The sequence below is a fragment of the Cetorhinus maximus genome, chromosome 18 (genome assembly GCF_964194155.1).
Source record: "Cetorhinus maximus chromosome 18, sCetMax3.hap1.1, whole genome shotgun sequence".
NCBI lineage: Eukaryota > Metazoa > Chordata > Chondrichthyes > Lamniformes > Cetorhinidae > Cetorhinus > Cetorhinus maximus.
Genome location: NC_135896.1, coordinates 8,005,865 through 8,028,769, shown reverse-complemented (window position 1 = coordinate 8,028,769; position 22,905 = coordinate 8,005,865). Strand labels below are relative to the sequence as shown.

Sequence of the window (22,905 nt, the reverse complement as noted above, 5' to 3'; positions counted from 1 at the left end):
TGAAGTTACCTTTTCCATTCCCTTAATTATGTCATTTACCTCTAAGCCGGCTTCAGAAGTGCCTTCTTTTCCTATATTTCTTTGTAACTCAGGCCTTTGACACTAAGGGTCAGTCCTTGGCTTTACCCTTCCACATTGCACATTACAGGGGAATAACAAACCTTATGCAAATTAAGCAGAGGGGAACTTCTAAGAACATTGAAAGTAATCCAATCACAAGATTCTTTAACCCAAATTTCAAAATGAAATAGTGCCTTTCATTTACTGAGGTGTATGGTAAGCAATGATTTTTCTACTACTGAGATGCAACTTGACCCGTTTCCCTTGGGGTTAAATGTTACTTGGAGATGAAAATGAAACTGGTTGAGGGAGGGGGAGGAGGGGGTGGGGGAGGGTCTCCTTTAAATGGTTCAGCAAATAGATGTTGTGTACCTAAACCATGCAAATTATGCAGGACCTAGATTCGTCTCTGGTCAGCTAATTGCACCCAAGGTAGAAAACTGGCCTCAGCACTCATGAGATAGGGAGAGGAAAAAAATCAGCCAGGATACCCCATTCCCCATATCCCTATCCAGTGACCCCTCTCTGTTGGGCCCATATCTTGTGCGCACAGTGAGTAAGGATTGAGTTTGGTTGTGATTCACCCCAACCAATCCCCCACCACAAACAAATAGTCTGCTCTCAAGATTGACACAATTGACATAAATGGCTAGTTGAAGGCATCAAGAAACCAATGTCACTGAAACCACACCACGTAAAAGCATGAGCATGTGAAGGGGAGTGAGGAAAATTGGCAACACACATGAAAAAGAAAGTAGTCAAAGAAAAAATAATGCTTCTGGAAATCATACAAGAGGCTATGTTACATTCTACCAAATTGTTTTTAAATTCACTGTTTCCTCCTCCTCTATTTCACATATTCACTCCAACTTCACTCGACATGCTTCTTGCACATTTTGCTTGCTTTCTACTAAATACACACTGTCTGGCCTCTGAAATTGGGGGTATTCACTGCAACAAAATGACCAACAATGTTCTCAGGAAGAACACCGTTTTTTAATATTTTGTCTTAGCATTTCAAAAAAGTTGTGTCAAAAAGTGCAGTCATTCTTTTAAATTCATTTACTGGATGTGGGCATCGTTGGCCAGGCCAGCATTTACTGACCATTCCTAACTGCTCTTGAAAAGGTGGTGGTGAGCTGCCTTCTTGAACTGCTGCAGTCCATGTGGTGTAGGTATACCCACAGTGCTGTTTGACCCAGTGACAATGCAGGAACGGCGATATAGTTCCAAGTCAGGATGGCGAGTGGCTTGGAGGAAAACTTCCAAGAGGTGGTGTTCCCATGTACCTGCTGCTCTTGTTCTTCTAGATGGTAGTGGTTGTGATAATTAAAGGTGAAAGGTATGTAGGCTATATCTCTCAGCGATTGGCTGATTTTTGAAAGTTCTTTGATGGGACATAGGCATCGCTGGCAAGGCTATCATTTGTTGCCCATCCCTAATTACCCTCGAACTGAGTAGCTTGCTAGGCCATTTCAGAGGACAGTTAAGAGTCAACCACATTGCTGCGGGTCTGGAGTCACATATAGGCCAGACAGCATAAGGACAGCAGATTTCCTTCCCTAAAGGACATTTGTGAACCAGGTGGGTTTTTACAACAATCGATGATGGTTGCCACAGTCACCATTACTGAAATAAAAGCAAAATACTGCGGATGCTGGAAATCTGAAACAAAAACAAAAATAGCTGGAAAAACTCAGCAGGTCTGGCAGCATCTGTGGAGACTATTACTGAGACTTGAATCATAACTCCAACTTTATTAACTGAATTTAAATTCCATCAGCTGTCATGATGGAATTTAAACCCATTTCCTCAGAGCATTAGCCTGGGCCTCTGGATTACTAGTCCAGTGACATTACCATTATGGCACTATCTCAAATATGTTTGATCAAATCAAAAGCCTTGTTCCTTCAGTTGTTCATAATAGGCAGAGCACAGACTGTACTATACCAGCCCATACTTGCAAAACCCAAATCAAACGTCCACACTAAATGCGGTTCCGCGATTGGGCAGCACTTGAACAATCCTGAGTGCACTAATAGCTACCCTGTCAATTTAAGATAGTCAGTCAAGCTCATAACTGGCTCATTTACACTTGTTAGATGGGACATACATTCATATCACAGGACCCATTATCTGTGAGCAAAAGGAACATGTTCAAGCCTTGTGCCTTTTTTAAAAATTACCCAAGACCTTGGGGAGCCCCATTGCTTTCTCCATGGCAATGCCTCAGCCAGTGTCCTTTCTCCTGTAGCATAAATCGTTGTGATCATTTGAAATTTGGCATTCTTGCATTTGTCCTGAGTGCAAGACAAAAAGCTTCAGCAATATATCTCTTTTTTCAAGCAATATTTAAGTGCTGCACCAAGTGACTATTTATATCAACTCTGACTAAATCTCTTTTCATGTACATCAGTCCTTTTTTTAAAAAAAAAAATCAATATTGCTACTTCTCCTCCTGTCTTATATAATCTGTCCCTCCTAAAGACATTAGAACTCATTTTAGTTATTTTGCACTCCTGTCCAGCTTGTAGCCAAGTTTCTATCAGTGTTATTGAATTAATATCTTCCAATGAACATAATTACTTTACATTTCCTCAGTTAATTTCCTGTATTAAGAACATTATAATGCATGAACTTTATTATTTTGTATTAGAAAATACTCTTGTTCAAGTATATGCCTTGCAAATTTACCACAGAGGGTTGCCACAATGCACTCTGTAAATAATACAGCAGCCACATGCAGTGTCCAAAGGCAGACAATGTGAATCTCTGCGTTTTCACTCAATAAAGATGCCATCCTCAGCCGATGGTAATCCAGACTGAAATATCATTACAACCCTTTCCAACTGATGACCTAGGCCCCTAATGGGGTGGGGAAAATAGAATCCCTGCTTGAAGGGAAGGGGGAATTAGAGTTGATCCTGCAAGTTGGCTTTGTGAAGAACCGTGAGGTCTCTGCCTCCGGTCTTAGACGATTAAGGGGATGGACAATGAGGACTACTTCGACAGAAATATAAAATGTGCGTGTATGGATCAATCACAAATTAAACACCTTTCCTGATTTTCCCAAAGAAGATTAAATGGTGTGCTATTGCCACAGTTGACTTCAGCCCTGGGGTTCCACAGCAAACCACATCCATGACATCCTAGTCAAAAATCTAAAAATGGACTAAAAGTGCTGCAGCTTCCATCTAGACAAGGCAGCTAGTCCTTATGGGCGGCTCCACTCCTTAGTGCAAAGCCCAGAATGGCTTAATGGTTCCGTAAATGGCATTTATAACCTAACAGCTGCTCCACTGCTCTGCCAAAAGCTCTTTGCCATTAAGAGACATGTTTATAGTTCCAATTGTAAATCTGACAAAACAGACAAGCAAGTTAGGACACGACTTTCTGGAAGACTCATCACGTTCATATTATTGGACCATTGACTGCAGCCCTGTACTTCTCAAAGCATGATGGGTGACCTTTTCTATTACAAGAAACGATTTTAAAGGTTTCTTTGTGTTTTACTTTCTAACCCCCAGCGAAGTGGCCCTGCTGTTCTTCAGTGATGAAAGGAGCATGTGATCTGTGAAAGAATGTCAGTTATGCAATTATGGTAAATCCAGTTAATGAGTAACGAAGAATGGTCAGTGGCCTGAACATATCCATCATCTCTAATACCAAGCCTACACAGGTGGTCTCAAAAGGATTAGTAAAGCATGGGTTTGTTAAAAATGGTAAGGAAAGGGTTACTGACAGCTGCTTCACACTGTTCACGAACTCAGGCAAATGATGTCTTTTCCATGTGGCTTAACTCTACCCTGCTGAGTCATGAAATTCTCAACCACTAACCCATCAGCACTGCACATTAGCCTTCAACTGAAACCATCTCATTCTCACCTTCAAAAACTGAAATAAGGAACAATACCATCCAGATTATGTACCCACAGGCACAAGCTGAAATATACTCTTATTTTCTGTTGATTATTTTTAAAACCAAAACTAAAAGACAATGTCAACTGAGCTTGGATTATATCCATCACCAGAATTTCTAAATGCACAATTATTGGTTCACTAGCATATCTTCAAAAGTGTAGTCTGTGCCAAAAAACATGGGAGTGCTGATGTTAGTTAAATAGAGAGGCTGTGGTGGTCAGAGATGTCGGCAATAGAAGTTGGGAAGCCTGTTTACTTTATGATGGACAAGCGATCAATTCTCACAAAAAAGTGATAATAAAATATTAGGACCAGATTTGAGAGTACAGAGTACTGGAAGTGAGTGACACTTGTAAGGCTTTTCATTATATTAGTTACGGGGCTACACAATTATATAGGCCAGCAGGAAATGAAAAATAACTAAATTATGAATTCAAGTAGAAGTGGCTTGTGGGTTGTTTTTAATGTCAACTGTTGAATTGTTTTTGAAATTTAATTTGTCTCCATCAGGAATTTTATATGCTTAAAACGAACTCTTAAATTTCTGACACCTTCTGGAATTGCTGTAACTGTTGTTTAAAAGACATGTACAGCACAGAATTACAGTATCTTTACAATGCAGAAGGAGGACATTCGGCCCATCAAGTCTGCACTGGCTCTCTGAAAGGGCATTCCACCTAGTCCCACTCCCCTGCCTTCCTGTAAACTTGCACATTCTTGCTTTTCAGGTAGCAATCCAATTCCCTTTTGAATACCTTGATCGAACCTGCCTCCACCATCCTTTCAGGAGGCTTGTTCCAGACTCCAACCACCCTCTGGGTGAAAAAAAATTTCCTCATATCACATTTACTCCTTTTGCCAATTATTTTGAATCTGTGCCCTCGCGTTCTTGATGTTCTTGAGTGGGAGCAGTTTCTCACTATTTACCCTGTCCATACCCCGCAGGATCTTGAATACCTTTATCAAGTCTCTTCTCAGCCTTCTTTTCTCCAAGGAAAAGATTCCCAACCTCTTCAATCTATCCTCATAGCTACAGTTCTTTATCCTGGGAGTCATTCTTGTAAATTTCCTCTGTACTTTCTCCAATGCCTTCACATCCTTCCTCAAGTATGGTTCCCAGGACTGGGCGCAGTACTCCAGATGAGGCCCAACTAGTATCTTATACAAGTTCAACATGACCTCCTTACTCTTGTACTCAATGTCCCTATTAAGAAAGCCTAAGATACTATATGCTTTATTAACTGCTCTCTCAACATGACCTGCCATCTTCAATGACCTATGTATGTATACACTGAGGTCCCTCTGTTCCTGCACCTCCTTTAAAGGCTCTCCCTTTTATTTTATACTGCCTCACCATATCTTTCCTGCCAAAACAAATCACCTCACACTTCTCTGCATTGAACTTCAGCTGCCACTTGTCTGCCCAATCCACCAACATGCCTGTGTCTTTTTGAAGTTCAAGACTATCCCCAACACAGTTGACAACATTTCCAATCTTTGTATCATCTGCAAATTTTGAAATCATGCCCTACACACCATGGAATAGGTTATTAATATATATATCAGGAAGAGCAAGGGTCCCAACACCGACTTCTGAGGAACTCCACTATAAGCCTTCCTCCAATCTGAAAAACCACCATTTATCCTGAAGATGCAGAAAATTTGGATTTATTTTAAAGTGCTAGCCAGGACCAGCAGCTAGGGTGCCAAAGCATACACAGGCAATCACAGCCTTACACATGAAAGCTAAAACTTGTACAAAGGGCTCCGCTGTAAACTTGCGATTAGGAAATGGGAGACACACGGGCTGGGACACGGGATAATTCAATCAAGAAATGGGGAAGGCCATTTTGCACCGTCTGATAGCCATCTTCAAAAAGGACAATGCTTAGTCTCTGCACTGCAATTACTGTACAAGAACACAATTATCAGCCCACTGGGGGGTCATTGTGCTGTGGCCTTTGTCTAACTAATACCATTAAGTTATAACTGATAATAAAAGATATATAAACTGTGCTCATTTGAACCTCGGTGGAGAAGCGCCTGGATTGCCCAGCGTTTGCTCCCCACATGCATAATTAAGGAACCACTTGAATATTGCATCTGGACTCCGAGTGTTGAAATTTTGTACCAGAGTATTCCTCGGACCTTTCAATCCCTCTGTTTCCTGTCACTCAGCCAATTTCTTATCCAAGTGCCTACATCCCCTTTTATTCCATGACCTAGAATTTTGCTCAAGTCTGTTGTGTGGCACTGTGTCAAATGCCTTTTGAAAATCCATATACACATCAACAACGTTTCCTTTATCAACCTTACCTGTTACCTCTTCAAAAAAACTCCAGCAAGTTAGTTAAACATGATTTTCCCTGATGAATCCATGCTGGCTTTCCTTAATTATCCTGCACTTGTCTAAGCGATTATTGATTTTATCCCCTATTATAGTTCCCATAAGTTTCCCTACCATTGAGGTCAAACTGACTGGCCTGCAGTTGCCAGCTTTATCCTTGTACCCCTGTGGCACCTCCCCTGTGTCTAAGGAAGACTGGGAGATTATCACTAGTGCAATTTCCACTCTCACTTCCCTCAGTACCCTTGGATGCATCTCATCTGGTCCTGGTACTTTATCTATTTTAAGTAATGATAGCCTTTCCAACACCTCCTTCCTCTCGATTGTAAATTCTTCTAGTGTACCAGTTATCTCCTCTCTCACCTCGCTCTGGGTAGCAAGCTCTTCCTTTGTAAAGACAGATGCAAAGTGCTTGTTCAACACCTCCGCTATTTCTCCAGCCTCCATATGCAAGTCCCCTTTTTTGTCCCTAATCAGCCCTACTCTTTTACCATCCTTACATTATTTACATGCTTACAGAAGACCTTGGGGTTTCCTTTTATGTTCACTGCCAGCCTCTTTTCATGCTCTCTCTTTGCTTTTCTAATCAATTTCTTTGCTTCCCCTCTGATCCTTCTATATTCAGCCTGATTCTCCATTGTATTTTCTACCTGACATCTGTCATACGCGATTCGTATCTGTATTCTGATGACATTCTCTGATGTTAAAATAAACCCTATTGCAGTTAAAAATAGTATACTATGTATTTTTAATATATAATACACACATTATTTAAACCAAAATCTATACCACAGTATTATCCATAAAGCAATTTTTGACATTAAGAACCAATATTGCAAATTACATATTATAAAATTATAAACTATTTTAACTAAAAAGACTGAAAGGTTGCTTTTGTTCTGCATGTATGTGCTTTTTCTTTCTCTTTCTTCCATGCTTACTTTTGTAAAACTGTTTTACACTAACCTACATCTACTGTTCAGTCACTTAGAGAAGTCTGAGGGAGAAAAGTCTTTGAGAATAACTCCATCCACTGATAGGAAATACTAACTGCACTGTTTAGAAGACATATCAAAACTCATTTTCAGTTTGCATCACTATTTTAATGGAATTTCTCTTAAATGCTACATACAATTCTTAGTATATTGTTATTTGCTTATAAGATACTGGATAATTAAGCCAAATGATATTGTCCTTTGAAGTGACAGCTCCACAGTATCAGTGGCCTGTCCATGCCAATTTGTTCCACACAATTGCATTTTCACACACATTTACAAAATTTCAAACAAATTTTCAAGATGATGTCCAGGTCAGGAAACAATTGACCTTGAAACTACCTCCTGGGGTCAAAACCAGTCTTCACTGAAAAGAGTACGATTTCCATTGAAATTCAACATCTTTGTAAGATACATATGAAAATACCCAATTTAGATATATTCAAGTTAAAACAAAGCTCAAGTGCACTCTTTATACATTTCACAAGATGGAATTTCCTCTCAATGGGCAAGATCTCCTTTGTCACCAAGCATAAGCTGTTCACTAATCTCGTGCTGTTGGCACTAGTCAGCATGTAACTGGAAGTTATTAGACCAGGTAAAATTTTAGATGGTGTTTTCCTTGTTATTTTCTCACTGCTTACACAGACACTTTTCAGTAGGTTAGAACTACAGTCATAATACCACCAAATCTCAAAGGGAACAACTTCTCAACTAAAAAGCTTGGAGCACAGCCTTTCCCTATGGCAATGCTTTGACCAATCAGAGTCAACCTGCCTAGTTTGCGTTTAAACAAAAGCTTGGCAGTTAATTGTTCCCTGGTACACACTCCATGGCAACGCCTCTACCAATCAGAATCCACGCCAACAATCAGTTAAAAGTTAAAGCAATATGTGAAGGAGAGGTTTTTTTTTTGTCTTTTTAATGAGCTAAATGCTTTTAATTTTGTCAACACCTAATACACCCTTGAGTAGGGTCTTAGTTTTGAAATGAATTCATGGGATGCTGGCAAGGCCAGCATTTATTCCTCACCCCTCACTGCACTTGAGAAGTTGGTGGCAAGTTGCCTTCTTGAATACAACTGAGTGACTTGCAAGATCATTTCAAAGAGCAGTTAAGAGTCAACCAAATTGCAGTGGATCTGTAGTCACGTGTAGGCCAGACCAGCTAAGGACAGCAGATTTCCTTCCCTAAAGGACATTAGTGAACTCGATGTGTTTTTAATGACAATTCAGTAGTTTCATGGTTAAACCATTACTGATACTACTTTTTATTTCGGATTTAATTAGTGTACTTATTTATGTATATAAATTCCCAACTGCCATCTTCCTAACCTCTGGATTATTTGTTCAAAAACACAATCACTATATATGTTCCCCTTCTTATCCCTCTAGACCACATATTCTGGAGATCCACCCTATGTATCCCAGGATAAGAAAACAGACTTAATTACAGAAACAGCAGTCAGGCAACCCTACCATTTCCATAGATGTTGCTGGACTAGTTGAATATTTCCAGCATTTTCCATCTCAGATTTCAGTTTTTATTTCAGATTTAAAGTATTTGCAGTATTTTGCTTAGTAGCCCTGACCACAGCATGGCTTCCTGGACAGCTCTCGTGCAGATCTCAACCCAGTTTCAAGTTGTACTTTCACACTTTCAAAGGGGCTACAAGAAATTAAGAGTTAAAAATTTGTTTGCCCAAATTTTTAGTCATGGTGGTCACAATTCACAATGTGCCCATGCCCACTCATCTGAATGATTGTGGTGTTAGCTGTGCGCCTCCAACTCTGATCTCTACCTATCGCAGCTGGCGGATTCTGCTCAGAGTAGGGTGGCATGGCAGCATTGTTTGCTGATCGCAGGTAACAGGCACCTAAATCACTCTTAAATGGGAAGATAAACAAAAAGATTGCTACAATGGAAATTCTTGGAGACTGAACACCAGGGCAGAAAGAGGAATCCACAGTGACATATGCAGCGCTGGAGGCATTAGTGATGTAGGTAGGCATCAAGAGAGATACCATAGCCCCTCAGGAGGCCAGGACACCCTCCAAGGGTCACCTTTGGAAAGGAGTTGGAGAGATGGCTAGAAAGATCAACTCCTGGAATCAGGACCTGACAGTAGTGCCACAAGAAGTCTAATGATCTTACACGAGTGGGTCAACAACAGTGAATGCATTTCCACATGATATCTCCTACCCACCACACCACCAACCTCTCATGCTGCTCAAAGCACTGCACTCCCAGTCAGCTGGCACACAAGTCACACCTAACATTAAAGTATTCTACACACCTACCAACACTGTCAGCCTCACACCCACGTCCACATATCTCAAAGTTATTCAGCAGTGGCAGACATATCACCCAAACAGTGCCACACACCACTTACATTCTGCCCTCTCTCTCTTGCAGGACAAGGTAGTACACATCAGAAGTAAGCAGAGCAGAGTCAGCGAGGGACAAGGAAACCTGCACCTACTGACCCCTACATAGTAGACGGTTCCCTGCATCATGGTACCAATTGCAACAGGGTCCTTTGCATTTGACATCACTGAAAACATCAAGGATGATGCCATTTTCCCACCTTATGTCCCTTCTCATCACCCAGCAGATCTTCACCTTTCTATCTGGCACGATGAGCAAGGTGCTGATGCAGTGACCATGGACCCCCTTGCTTCTCACCTGAACCACCTTCTTCACATCAACCTTCCCTTTCAGAATTCCTGCTTTTCAGAGGATGCCTCTCTGGCAAATGTAGGAACTCACAACAGTACCTCCAAAAACACTCAGTGGTTTGTGACTCTTTGCAACAGAAAAAAATCAAAAGTTTTAACTCTTTCTTTCAATCCAGGTGCCTGGCCATTTAAATAACGCTACCGTGGGGCCCATCTTGCTGCTTCACGCTTCTTTTTAGAACAGCAGACATGCCAACATTGCCAGAACCTGCACTGTCCAAATTTTGAATCCTGGCCTCATCAGTCAATCGAGCTGTGGTGTGCCAAGGTAGCAACAATTCAACATGCTTGGATGCCCATATCATTGGAGAATGCCATACAGGCTGCACAGGCAGTGGCCAGTGGCACATGCTACTTCCAGTAAAGGCAGGCTTGCTTTTGTAGTGCAACTAACAACTGTGCTATGTATTTGAATTTTGTGTCAAAAGAATATTAGAAAAGCTAAGCAAATGCTAAAGGAAGGAAATGCATAAACATTGTCACAACCAGCATTCCTTTGGGTAATGAATAACAATTCACAAAATTACTTTCAGGCTACACTCATATTCTAATCACTAACCTGTTGACTGAGGGTGGAGCGGTGAAAGATTAGGCCATGGTTGTTCATCAAACTGAATCCATCCACTGGGCATAGATGCTGTTTGTGTCAGACACACTGGGCTATGCTGGTTTCTAACCAAAGGACTATCTTGAATGGATGAGCAGGATTGCTGAATGGCATGATTCAAATAATTATCATCTCCCAGTGATGTAAACGAGGCTGGTGAATAGTTTCTGTGGTCTCCAACTGTTGATCATAAAATTATTTTCACATTATCATTCAGTCTATCAAGTTTTGCTAATCCCATGAACTTCAGGCTATAAACAAAATTTTGATTTAAAAACAATTGACCTCTTTGCAGGATTGTCTCAACTGCTTTAAGGAAATAGAGCCCAAGACAAAAAGCAGGAAAAGGACCAAAAATAACATTGAAAGGACTGTTCCAACATCAACTAATAGTTATCTTTACTTTTATAAAAGAAAACTAATGCAACCCTGCCTGCTCCTAACAAAAACAATTGATATTTTTGTTATGACCTTCTGCAAGTACACTGTACATCAGAAGATAAAAAGTTAAACGTTTTCTTAGTTTTTTGTTTAGAACTATCAATTGCAGTAAACTACATTCTTTGGCTACATGAAAGGAGCAACATTCCTCCCATTTTGGACATCAATAATACTTTGCTGAACTGTGATACATAGCTCTCATTTTCCAAAATATTAGAAGGGTGGAATTCTGGTCAGTGCTTGAAGCAAAAGTGCAGTTTTCTGAGGAAAATCCTGATTAAAACAGGACATTTGAAACATATATTGTCACAGTGCCTACTGCAGTGCTGCTGTACTCTTTCTGATAATAAAGAATTTGTCTAATTTTCAATTAAGATTTTGATGCATGAAATATTAATTTCCTATAAAATAATTGAGAATTTTACCTGCATCTCTTGCATATGCTGTGCATTGTGCATCATCATTAAAGGAGACCCAGTCTGATCTATGGGTAGCGATCACATTAGCAGATAACATAGTTGTATCAAGTGCGTACAAATTGTTCAATGTGATGCTGCAATAATACTGTGATAGGGTAGTAACGTTGAAGGTTAACTTTCATCCGAAGCAACTTCATCAATTTTCTTGGTAACTCCTCGATTAGGGAACCAAACATGGTACAAATCCACAAAATTTTACTGTGAAACATATAAAGCATTTAGTCATAAGGTTAGTTAAGAGAACAAAGCATTGAATCATGCAGCATTATCATGGAATGACGAACAACTTAACAAACATGCAGGGTCGTAAAAACACCATTCAATGCATCTCAAAATTCACTTTTAATTGCAAATCTGGCTTCCTCCTCTCACTTAGGCTCTTGCATAATTGTTCAATGTCAAGCAATTGGTAAATATAATTTAAACTGCTACAAATCTGAAATTTTGTAATAGGAGCTATCTGCATGCTTACCAATGTATCGTTTCCTCGTAGTCTGAGCTCATGGTTTATGATTTTAATGTTTATAGTCAGAAAGACAGAAGCACACATTTTGTACATAATGTTACTCTGCAATAGAATCGTAATATTCCTCACCAGTGATGTCACAAAGGAGGAGTGCTGGCTACTGCCCATTTTCCCTAATCGCACTGTCACTAGAACAACACTGTCCTGGCGTCACTGTAGGAGCAGCTTCAAACAATAGTTGTGCATCCAGATTGCCTATCACTAAACAGATGTAAAAGAATAAAACACTGGAACAAAAGGGGATGAAGACAAACCAGTAAATGGAGATTAACACCCTTTAGATCACCACAAACTAAGGAGGTTTGGCAGTCCACATGAATAGCTATAGAGGCAAAGCTCAAGCTAGATTTATCTAATCAAGGAAAAATTTTTAAAAATCTTTCCATTGCAATAAAATAACAAGGGCTCCAAAGTGCCTTGGATGACTTCCCTCATTAGTAGGGCTACTAGTCGGACATGCTTCCCAACTTTCTACAAAATTCAACAATTTGTATTTTTATAGCACCCAAGCTTAACAGAAGATCCTAAAATGCTTCACAGAATCAAACAAAATAACCATAGTGACCAAAGGTAGGGTTAAAGAAGTAGGTTTGAAAGAGACCTTTGAAGGGAGAGGAGCAACATGTTGAAAGAATTCAGGGCAAGTATCCAGACCATGAAATCAAGATAGCAAAAAAACTTTTACTGCTAAGGACGTAGCAATGGGAGAGGAGGAGAATACCAAAGGAGCACAGAATAGAAAAGGGGAAAGTGTGTGGTGGTAATGGGGCTGAAAGGAGTTGCCGAGATGAGGAGGGGTGAGGCCATAAATGAAGAGAGAGAAATTTGGATTGATGCACGTGCCTGCAGAGCACAATGCAGCGGCAATCAATAAAAGCAAGCAATTTGAAAAAAGAACAAAGTACAACAAGCTCACAAATACAGCAATATAATTTACTGTTGTTGTTTCACATGCAATTGTTCAGGCTGCATATTAACTAAGATTGTTGAACAAACTCAAATTAGGCGTGATTAATCCCTTGTCTCAACACCTATTTGAAGTATTGTTTTATCTTCTATTCTACTCGGGGGAATGATGCAACAGCTGAGACTGCTCCTATTCTACTCTTGAAAAGCAATTTTACACTGAGTAGTGTCGTGATTCAGATTCTCGGTGGTGCTGCCTCTATAGAGTCTATAATGTCAGCTGGTAAAGCCAATATTTAAATAAGCCACAGAGAACAGAGTCCCTTGTGTTAGTTAGGTAGGTAGGTCAAAGAGATGAACAGACAGAGACAGCAAGACAGGGAGAGAGAGAGAGACAGAGAATGCACAGGGGACAGGGACAGAATGCAAGAGACAAACGCAGAGAAACACAGACAAAGCGAGATGTAGAGGGGGAGAGAGCGCGAGAGGCAGGGAGAGGCAGGAGCAGGGAGAGGCAGGGAGAGGCAGAGAGAGACAGAGAGAGACATACACACGGTGGGAGTGCTACAGTTAGCCTTGGGGGCCTCTTGCCCAAGCTGAGAATTCTTCATCCAGTGCTCCCACACTTGTTCACTGGTTAGTGATTCCTGCTGGGTGTCAGATGAGGCCACGAGCAGCCTCAGCTGCAGCATCCTTCCCACAGTGGCCTGTTCAATGCATAGGCTCATACATAAAGAATGCGGACTAGGCTGAGAGTCCAAAATATTCAGTACCAAATGGAGTAATATTTCGCCAACATCAATGTTCCCTCAGAGGGAAGTGAAATAGAAAGATTGGCAAATAAAGAAATTCTCATTTTAAACAACTGAAACCTCAACTTGACATTACTTGCTTCCAGCTAGGTTTAATGACCTACAATTAATAACACTCTTCTGTCACAGAGGAGTGAAAGGGTAGCAGTTTTTAAGCTTGTTCCCCTAAAATGCCTGTCCATGACCCTTAAAATATAAAACAGAATAAAGTGATTATACTGCCAAATGAAACAATACCACAGATCAGAAATGGACATCAACAGTGACAGACAACATACGATCATTGCATTCAATGGGATTTAACAAGCCTTGCACAACAGTGGCTGAAGCCACTTCTGAACAATAAACCAAATGATAATACATTGCATGTGGGCAGCAAAAAAAAAGCAACAAAAATTATATCCGGGATTTTTTAACCAATGAATAAACAAGGAAGTCTTATTTAGACTCTATACTATACTTCCTGGTGAAACATCAATAAAGACACTGCATGACAATTCTGTAACTGTATTGCACAAGTCCTATGAACACTTCTATAAATCAGCAACAAACTTCAGAACCTTGCTTCAAAATGAAATGACTTAGACAAAAAAATTCTACACGTTGAACATTGTATTAAGCATGTATCATAGTGATTAAAAGCTAATTACAACAGTGACTACACTTCAAAAGGTCTTCATCAGCTATAAGAGCTTTTGGGATATAGAGCTTCCGAAAGGCACCATCAAAATATAGGTAATTCATAGGTTCTAATAGGTCTCAGGATTTAAGTCACTAGACCTCCACCCTGATTTAGGTTACAATTTGTAACAAGCTCTGAACATACTCTACTTTCTCACGATAAAACATTATTTTTGTTACAAGAAATATTCACTGAAACACATACATTCCTGGGAGGCCACAAGTCTAGTTTTGTTTCATTTCATTTGAGTTAGCTGTTTCAGAAATGACCAATCGCTTTGTTGACTGAATCTGCCTTGCATGTTCATTGTTGGAATGACAAAAATGTAACCAAATATATATATAGCAAAAGTAAATAAAAAATTCTGGGAATTTTTAATTTTAGATCAGGAGATTTCTCTTCATACCATCCTTTCGTCTTCTGAAGGTGCGGACTCATGTTGTGGTACAATTCCACAGAGGACAGCAGCTCTTCAATATCCTAACTATGCAGACAAGAGCATTCACAACGATTTGTGCATGGGAGATACTACATACAAATCCAGCCCTATTCTTACATAACATCCACACAACTGCACTTTCTACAGCTGAATGGCAATCAAGAGTGAATACCTAGCAGATTTTCCTTTCTAGGTTCCAGGTTTTCAAGGGCACAGATGTAGAGACCTTTCTACCCTAATGTAGCTAACACAAGTCAGAACAATGAGGTCCTCCACATATAATATATATAATAGCATATAATACAACTATCCACTCAATCATCAAGAGGTAAAAACACAAAGTGCTGGAAAAACTCAGCAGGTCTGGCAGCGTCTGTGGAGCAAGAAACAGAGGTAACGTTTCGAATCCAATATGACTCTTCTTTGGAATTTCAAATCATCAAGAGACCTCATCTTAAATGTTCCTTTAAAAGTATGGATACCGTGAATAATCGTGTAAAACTTGATCTAATGTAAAAGTCAACCTATAACGTTTGGCCTAAAAAATGTTATTTTTCACATACCTTGTGTAAAAGTTGGACCTAGTTTTTTCAGGGATCAGGCCATGTTGTCATTGTTAATTACTTATGGTTCATTTATTTAAAGACACACACAGGGCGGGGCCTTCAGATTTTCCCTTCGTCAATTCCAGCGGCAATGTCCCAGCCAATTGACAAAACTAATTTGAACCTATCATGATGTCTTCAAGAAAGAATAGCAAGTATACAGCTCAACTTAAATTGGAGAAAAAAGTGGCAGAATGGGTTAACAGGCAAAATGGTCATATTATCACATGCAGAGCCATTTGACTCTACACTCTCAGAGAAGCGAAGAAAGATGATACTTCAGAATTCAAGGTGGTGCACATGATTCATGAAAAGGCATGATTTAGCACTCCATCATGGACAAAAACTTCACAGCATCCTCGACCTGAGCTTGATGATAAAAATCATCAAATTCCAACATTTGTCATCCAACATCAAGTGCGAATCTATTGGCCTGCATTGGAAACTGCATACGAAACACTAATGCTCTTCAACATGTCAGCCAACAAGGCTGTTACCAAGATCAGTGAAAAAAATCATCCTTGTAAAGATGGCTGACCGCAAAAAGATACGGTTCACAGTGGTTCCATCTTGCATGGTGGATGGCACAAAATTAAAAGGCAATGGTGACATTCAAGTGGAAAACTCGCCCCCAAAGAGAAAGTTCAGAAAGGCTTTTTCATCCATGTTCATGAGAAAGGCTAGATGGGTAAAGGCAACTGCAACAAATGGATCAAAGTGTGGAATTTGAGAATAGAAGAACTACGCAAAGAAAAAGTTCTCATCTGGGACATGTTCAAATCCCACCTTGTTGATGATATAGTCAGTGGTGTGAGAAGACCAAAACTGATGTGGCAGTTATTCATGGCCGTCTTAGAAGTGTTGTTCAGCCCTTGGATCTGTCTGTTAATAAACCCCTCAAGAACAGTATCCAAAAGATGTGGAAGAATTGGATGTTGGAAGGCCAAAAAAAAACGTTTACTAAGGGTGGAAATATGCGCGCTAACTAGCAGCATTGTGTCAATAGGTCGAATCATATCTCTCAAAACTGAAGTTCCTTTCACAAAATGGAAGAATTTGGTATGATCTGGACATGTGGATGCTAACCTAGGATTTTTTTTTTAAAAAGGACATAAGTTCACCTTGGAAATGTAAACACGCAGGCCTCTTTCAAGAAATCACCTGACCTATATGGTACTTGAGGAGGAGTTGTTTGTTTGTGTTGAACTGCAAAGCACTTTAATTAATGAAAAGCTGGGAGACAAAAGAGCAATCATATGGCAGAAGAAAAAGTTAAGTTGTGAACATGCTTGTTTTGAAGGCAGTCTTGTTGGAGAATAAGGTGAGGAAAGGCAGCTACCTTGACTGGCTCCGTCTCTCTCTAACTTTCATAAAATTGTGTGTAGCTATCAGCCTGTAGCCAGAGAACCCTCAACTGATTGTAACTAGTCCGCATTTGGACCTGCAAAGCTGAGACCAATGATGATATCATCCAGGCATCCGCTGGGAATAGTGGCCTGTCTTCATGCGTCGAGACCCTGTGGACTTTATCCTTTATTTTAAAATACACATCCTCCAAAGCCCATCTCTGCAGGGAGACTCTGTTTGTTTGTCTGTGTGTGTGTGTCTGTGCACGCGCTGGGGAATTCTTTAGGAAGAGGTAGATAGTTATACTTCCTTATTACAATTGTGTGTTAACCAGTATTTGTGACTTGTTAAAAGAAGTTTGTTTTAAAATAAATTAATCGCTGAGATTTTGAAAGAAGCCTGGTCCTCTGAGTCTCTTTTCTTCTGGTTGTTAGAGGTATAGGTATACAACTGATCATTCTGGTGAGAAAATTAAACATTTAAATTAATGGTACGGCCGGTGGGGTAGTGGGACTTGATAATTCATATACTCCTCCCATCCCGGCTGTAACAACATGGAATGAACTTGGCACCAATATTGTCAAAAAGTCATTGCCATTGAATATGTATTGCATCTCCCTATCCCTTCTGCCAAAATACATCACCTCTCACTTCTTCCATCTTACACTTGTCTGCCCATTCTGCTAGCATATTGCAATCAATTGGTGTCATCCTCACTGTTTGACGCTCCTCCAACTTTGGTATCATCTGCAAATTTTGAAAGCTTGCTCTGCATTCCAATACCTTTTTAATTCTTCCTGTTCCTAACTTGTCTCTAATGCACCTTACTTCCTTTCCCATCATTCCCGTTTCCCTATCCTTGAATCTCATTGATTAAAGAAATGTACTGTTGCTTCCGTCATTTAGTATTGTCCCAGGTGCCCCATGGCATTGCACTGTTATGAAATTGCACTTCTAGCAATTTGCCATACAAAAATAATCGGAGCTGAAAGGTGGGGAAGGGAGGAGAAAAATTCAACTCAGTTCAATCCATGAATATGACTGCCCTAGCAAATTTTGAGCCACAATAAAAGCCCTGCGCCCTAAATGCAGAATAAATAGACAAGAATCAATTATAACACAATATCACAAGTCCAAACTACATCATAAATCAGAAGAGCAACACAACAGCTGTTTGATAAATGTTACCTGTATTTCAAAATTTTACTTAGCGCACAGAATCCATTCTCTAAGCTATAACTTTTCAATATCCTGCACTTCGAGATACCTCAGATACAGTATTCTTAACAATTCAGTTAATTTTTGCACAGAAAATATTGAATTGGCCATTTAGTTGAATTAAGCAATGTAGAGAGTAGACTGTGAATCTACTGCACAAGATACTACATTATCAGATAAATTGAATTTTGAGTAGACCTCAGTATAAGCACAGCACACCACGGGCCAATGAGGAGATAATTGTATCTCTCGTTTTGTAAAAGTTACGAATGAAGATTCTTTCTTCAAATGAGACAATGTTTCATTGTGACGATAGGATCATATTTGGCTGCTGTGCTTCCAATCAGTTACTCTACATTTGGGTTTTTAAGTCAGATGGAGCTAAAGAACCGTATCATGAAAGGCCATTGACCTGAAATGTTCATTCAATTTCTTTTGTCATGATACTACCTGACCCGCTGCATATTTCCAGCATTTTCTGTTTCATTTTAGATTTCCACTAGCCTGGAAGAATACAGCTCCAACATTCACTTAAACACACTTTTTAAGGCAGAGGTAGATAGATTCTTGACTAACAAGGAAATCAAAGGCTACCGAGGGTAGGCGGGGATATGGAGTTGAGGCCACAATCAGATCAGCCATGATTTAATTGAATGGCAGAGCAGGCTTGAGAAGCTGACTGGCCAACTCTTGATCCATGTTCATATGTCCATAAGCTCTACACCATCCACAACAAAGCAACCTGCTTAATCGGTACTCAATTCATCACCTTAAATATTAATTCTCTCCACCACTGACGGACAGCGGCAGCAGTGTGCACCACCTACAAGGTGCATTGCAGCAGCTTGCCAAGCCTCCTCCGATGGCACCTTGCAAACCCGCAACCTCTACCACCTAAAAAAAAACAAGATCAGCAGACACCTGGGAACACCACCGCCTGCAAGTTCCCCTCCAAGTCACTCACCTTCATTGACACTGGGTCAAAAACCTGGAACTCCCTAATAGCAGTTTGCGTGTACCTGTACCACATGAACTGGAGCAATTCAAGAACACGGCTCACCACGACATTCAAGGGCAATTAGGAATGGGCAATAAATGCCAGCATCGTTGATGACGCCCACATCTCATGAATGAATTTTTAAAAATTAATGCATTGTATTAAAGGCAGATTCTTGCTCATCTGTTAAAACCGTCTGTGATTAGCACAGCAGGATACCAGGGTGTAGAGCCCCAAAAACTTTAACTCCCGGCTGTAAATCCAACATAAAATCTGCAAAACTGCCCCATTACAATCCATCATGTTGTTCAAGCTTTGATCATTAGAACATAAAGGACTGCCATTTTTAAAACAAAATATATCATATTAATTTTGTTCTAACTGCAGTATATGAAAATACACTGCAAAAAGCACACTTTAGTGCCCCACATTGCAACACATCTACCACTTATCTTCCAAAAGAAAGATTTATGACAAGTTCAAAACAGGAAACAGAAGTTTGTTGCCCTTAACTCCAGACCAATTGTTTAAACGTCGGGCGGAATTTCCCAAAGGAATAATTATTATTCTGGAGAACACACTGAACAGAAATATTTACTTATCAGAAGGTATTCATGGTGCTAAACAGAAATAAAAAAAATCTTTATGCATAAGCCCATCCCCAGGACAACGTAATTTGTTTGCATTAGTCATTGCTTGCTGAGTGACAGTTAATCTCACTTCCATCCATTAGTCAAGATCAAGGCTACACGTCACTTAACGACACTTATTAAAAAAACTTTTTTTGCGGGATGTGAGCGTTGCTGGCTAGACCAGCATTTATTGCCAATCCCTAACTGCCCTTGAGAAGGTGGTGGTGAGTTGCCTTCTTGGACTGCTGCAGTGCACGTGCTATAGGTACACCCACAGTGCTGTTAGGGGAGTTTTTAAAAATTCATTCACAGATGTCGGCTTTGGTGGCTGGGCCAATATTTATTGCCCATTCCTAGTTGCCCTTGAGAAGGTGGTGGTGAGCTGCCTTCTTGAACCACTGCAGTCCATGTGGTGCAGGTACACCCACAGTGCTGTTAGGAAGGGAATTCCAGGATTTTGACCCAGCAACAGTGAAGGAACGGTGATATATTTCCAAGTCAGGATGGTGAGTTACTTGGAGGGGAACTTCAGGTGGTGGAGTTCCCAACCACCTGCTGCCCTTGTCCTTCTAGGTGGTAGTGGTTATGGGTTTGGAAGGTTCTGTCTAAGGAGCCTTGGTGAATTCTTGCAGTGCATCTTCTAGATGGCACACACTGCTGCTACTGTATGTTGGTGGTGGAGGGAGTGAATGTTTGTGGATGGGGTGCCAATCAAGCGGGCTGCTTTGTCCTGGACGGTGTCCAGCTTTGTCAGTGTTGCGGGGGCTGCACTCATCCAGGCAAGTGGAGAGTATTCCATCACATTCCTGACTTGTGCCTTGTAGATGGTGGACAGGCTTTGGGGAGTCAGAAGGTGAGTTACTCATCGCACGATTCCTATCCTCTGACCTGCTCTTGTAGCCACAGTATTTATATGGCTAGTCCAGTTCAGTTTCTGGTCAATAGAAACCTCCAGGATGTTGATAGTGGGGGATTCAGTGATGGTAATGCCATTGAACATCAAGGGGCGATGGTTAAATTCTCTCTTGTTGGAGATGGTCATTGCCTGACACTTGTGTGGCGCGAATGTTACTTGCCACTTGTCAGCCCAAGCCTGGATATTGTCCAGGTCTTGCTGCATTTGGACATGGACTGCTTCAATATCTGAGGAGTCGCGGATGGTGCTAAACATTGTGCAATCATCAGTGAACATTCCCACTTCTGACCTTATGATGGAAGGAAGGTCATTGATGAAGCAGCTGAAGATGGTTGGGCCTAGGAGACTACCCTGAGCAACTCCTGCAGTGGTGTCTTGGAGCCGGGATGACTGACCTCCAACAACCACAACCAGCTTCCTTTGTGTTAGGTATGACTCCAACCAGCAGAGAATTTTCCCCCCCACCCCGATTCCCACTGACTCCAGTTTTGCTAGGGCTCCTTGATGTCACACTCGGTCAAATGTGGCCTTGATGTCAAGGGCAGTCACTCTCACCTCACCTCGGGAGTTCAGTTCTTTTGTCCATGTTTGAACCAAGGGTGTAATGAGGTCAGGAGCTGAGTGGCCCTGGCAGGAACCGGGCATCAGTGAGCAGATTATTACTGAGCGAGTGCCGCTTGATAGCACTGCTAATGGCCCCTTCCATTACTTTACTGAAGATTGAGAGTAGACTGATGGGGCTGTAATTGGCCGGGTTGGATTTGTCCTGCTTTTTGTGTACAGGACATCATGGGCAATTTTCCACATGGTGGTAGATGCCAGTGTTGTAGCTACAGTGGAACAGCTTGGCTAGGGGCGCAGCAAGTTCCGGAGCACAAGTCTTCAGGACTATTGCCTGAATATTGTCAGGTCACATAGCCTTTGCAGTATCCAGTGTCTTCAGCTGTTTCTTGATATCATGTGGAGTAAATCGAATTGGCTGAAGGCTGATATCTGTGATGCTGGGGACCTCAGGAGGAGGCCGAGATGGATCATCCACTCGGCACTTCTGGCTGAAGATTCTTGCGACTGCTTTAGCCTCATCTTTTGCACTGATGTGCCGGGCTCCTCCAACATTGAGGATGGGGATATTTGTGGAGCCTCCTCCTCCAATGAATTTAATTGTCCACCACCATTCACGACTGAATGTGGCAGGACTGCAGAGCTTAGATTTGATACATTGGTTGTGGGATCACTTAGCTCTGTCCATCACTTGCTACCTATGCTGTTTGGCACACAAGTAGTCCTGGGTTATAGCGTCAGCAGGTTGACACCTCATTTTTAGGTATGCTTGGTGCTGCTCCTGACATGACCTCCTGCACTTATGGAACCAGGGTTGATCCCTTGGCTTGATGGTAATGGTAGAATGGGGGATATGCTGGACCTTGAGGTTACAGATTGTGTTCGAGTACAATTCTACTGCTGCTGAAAGCCCACAGTGCCTTGTGGATGCCTAGTCTTGAATTGCTAGATCTGTTCGAAATCCATCCCATTTAGCATGGTGGTGGTGCCACACAACACGATGGAGGGTATCCTCAACGTGAAGGCAGGACTTCGTCTCCACAACAACTGTGCGCTGATCACTCAGTCATGGACAGATGCATCTACGGCAGGCAGGTTGGTGAGGATGAGGTCAAGTATGTTTTTCCCTCACCACCTGCCCCGCAGAACCAGTCTAGCAGCTATGCCATTTAGGACTCGGCCAGCTCGGTCAGCAGTGGTGCTACGAGCACAACTTGGTGATGGGCATTGAAGTCCCCCACCCAGAGTACATTCTGCGCCCTTGCCAACCTCAGTGCTTCCTCCAAGTGATGTTCGACATGGAGGAGCACTGATTCATCAGCTGAGGGAGGGCGGTACGTGGTAATCAGCAGGAGGTTTCCTTGCCCATGTTTGACCTGATGCCACGAAACTTCATGGGGTCCAGAGTTGATGTTGAGGACTCCCAGGGCAACCCAACTGTATACCACTGTGCCGCCACCTCTGCTGTATCTGTACTGCCGGTGGGACAGGACATACCCAGTGATGGTGATGGTGGAGTCTGGGACATTATTTGTAAGGTATGATTCCATGAGGATGAATTTCATGTCAGGCTGTTGCTTGACTATTCTGTGAGACAGCTCTCCCAATTTTGGCACTAGCCCCCAGACGTTAGTAAGAAGGGCTTTGCAGGGTCGATAGGCCTAAGTCCATCCGGT

General features: G+C 41.3%; 1 protein-coding gene across 5 annotated transcripts in view; it reads right to left on the bottom strand.

Moving 5' to 3' along the window:
* Positions 1–22,905, bottom strand: part of ston2 (stonin 2) — a 136,762-nt gene that overhangs the window by 94,850 nt on the left and 19,007 nt on the right. For 2 of the 5 annotated variants that reach the window (XM_078562043.1, XM_078562042.1), the window contains exons 2-4: positions 12,184–12,315; positions 11,535–11,786; positions 10,621–10,848 (exon numbers count right to left, since the gene is read on the bottom strand). In XM_078562043.1, the coding sequence (XP_078418169.1) occupies positions 10,621–10,848; positions 11,535–11,625 (319 nt within the window). In that variant the 5' untranslated portion in view covers positions 11,626–11,786; positions 12,184–12,315. Of the gene's footprint in view, positions 1–10,620; positions 10,849–11,534; positions 11,787–12,060; positions 12,137–12,183; positions 12,316–22,905 lie in introns of those variants that run through there. The other 3 variants (XM_078562045.1, XM_078562044.1, XM_078562046.1) reach the window with 2 other exon arrangements.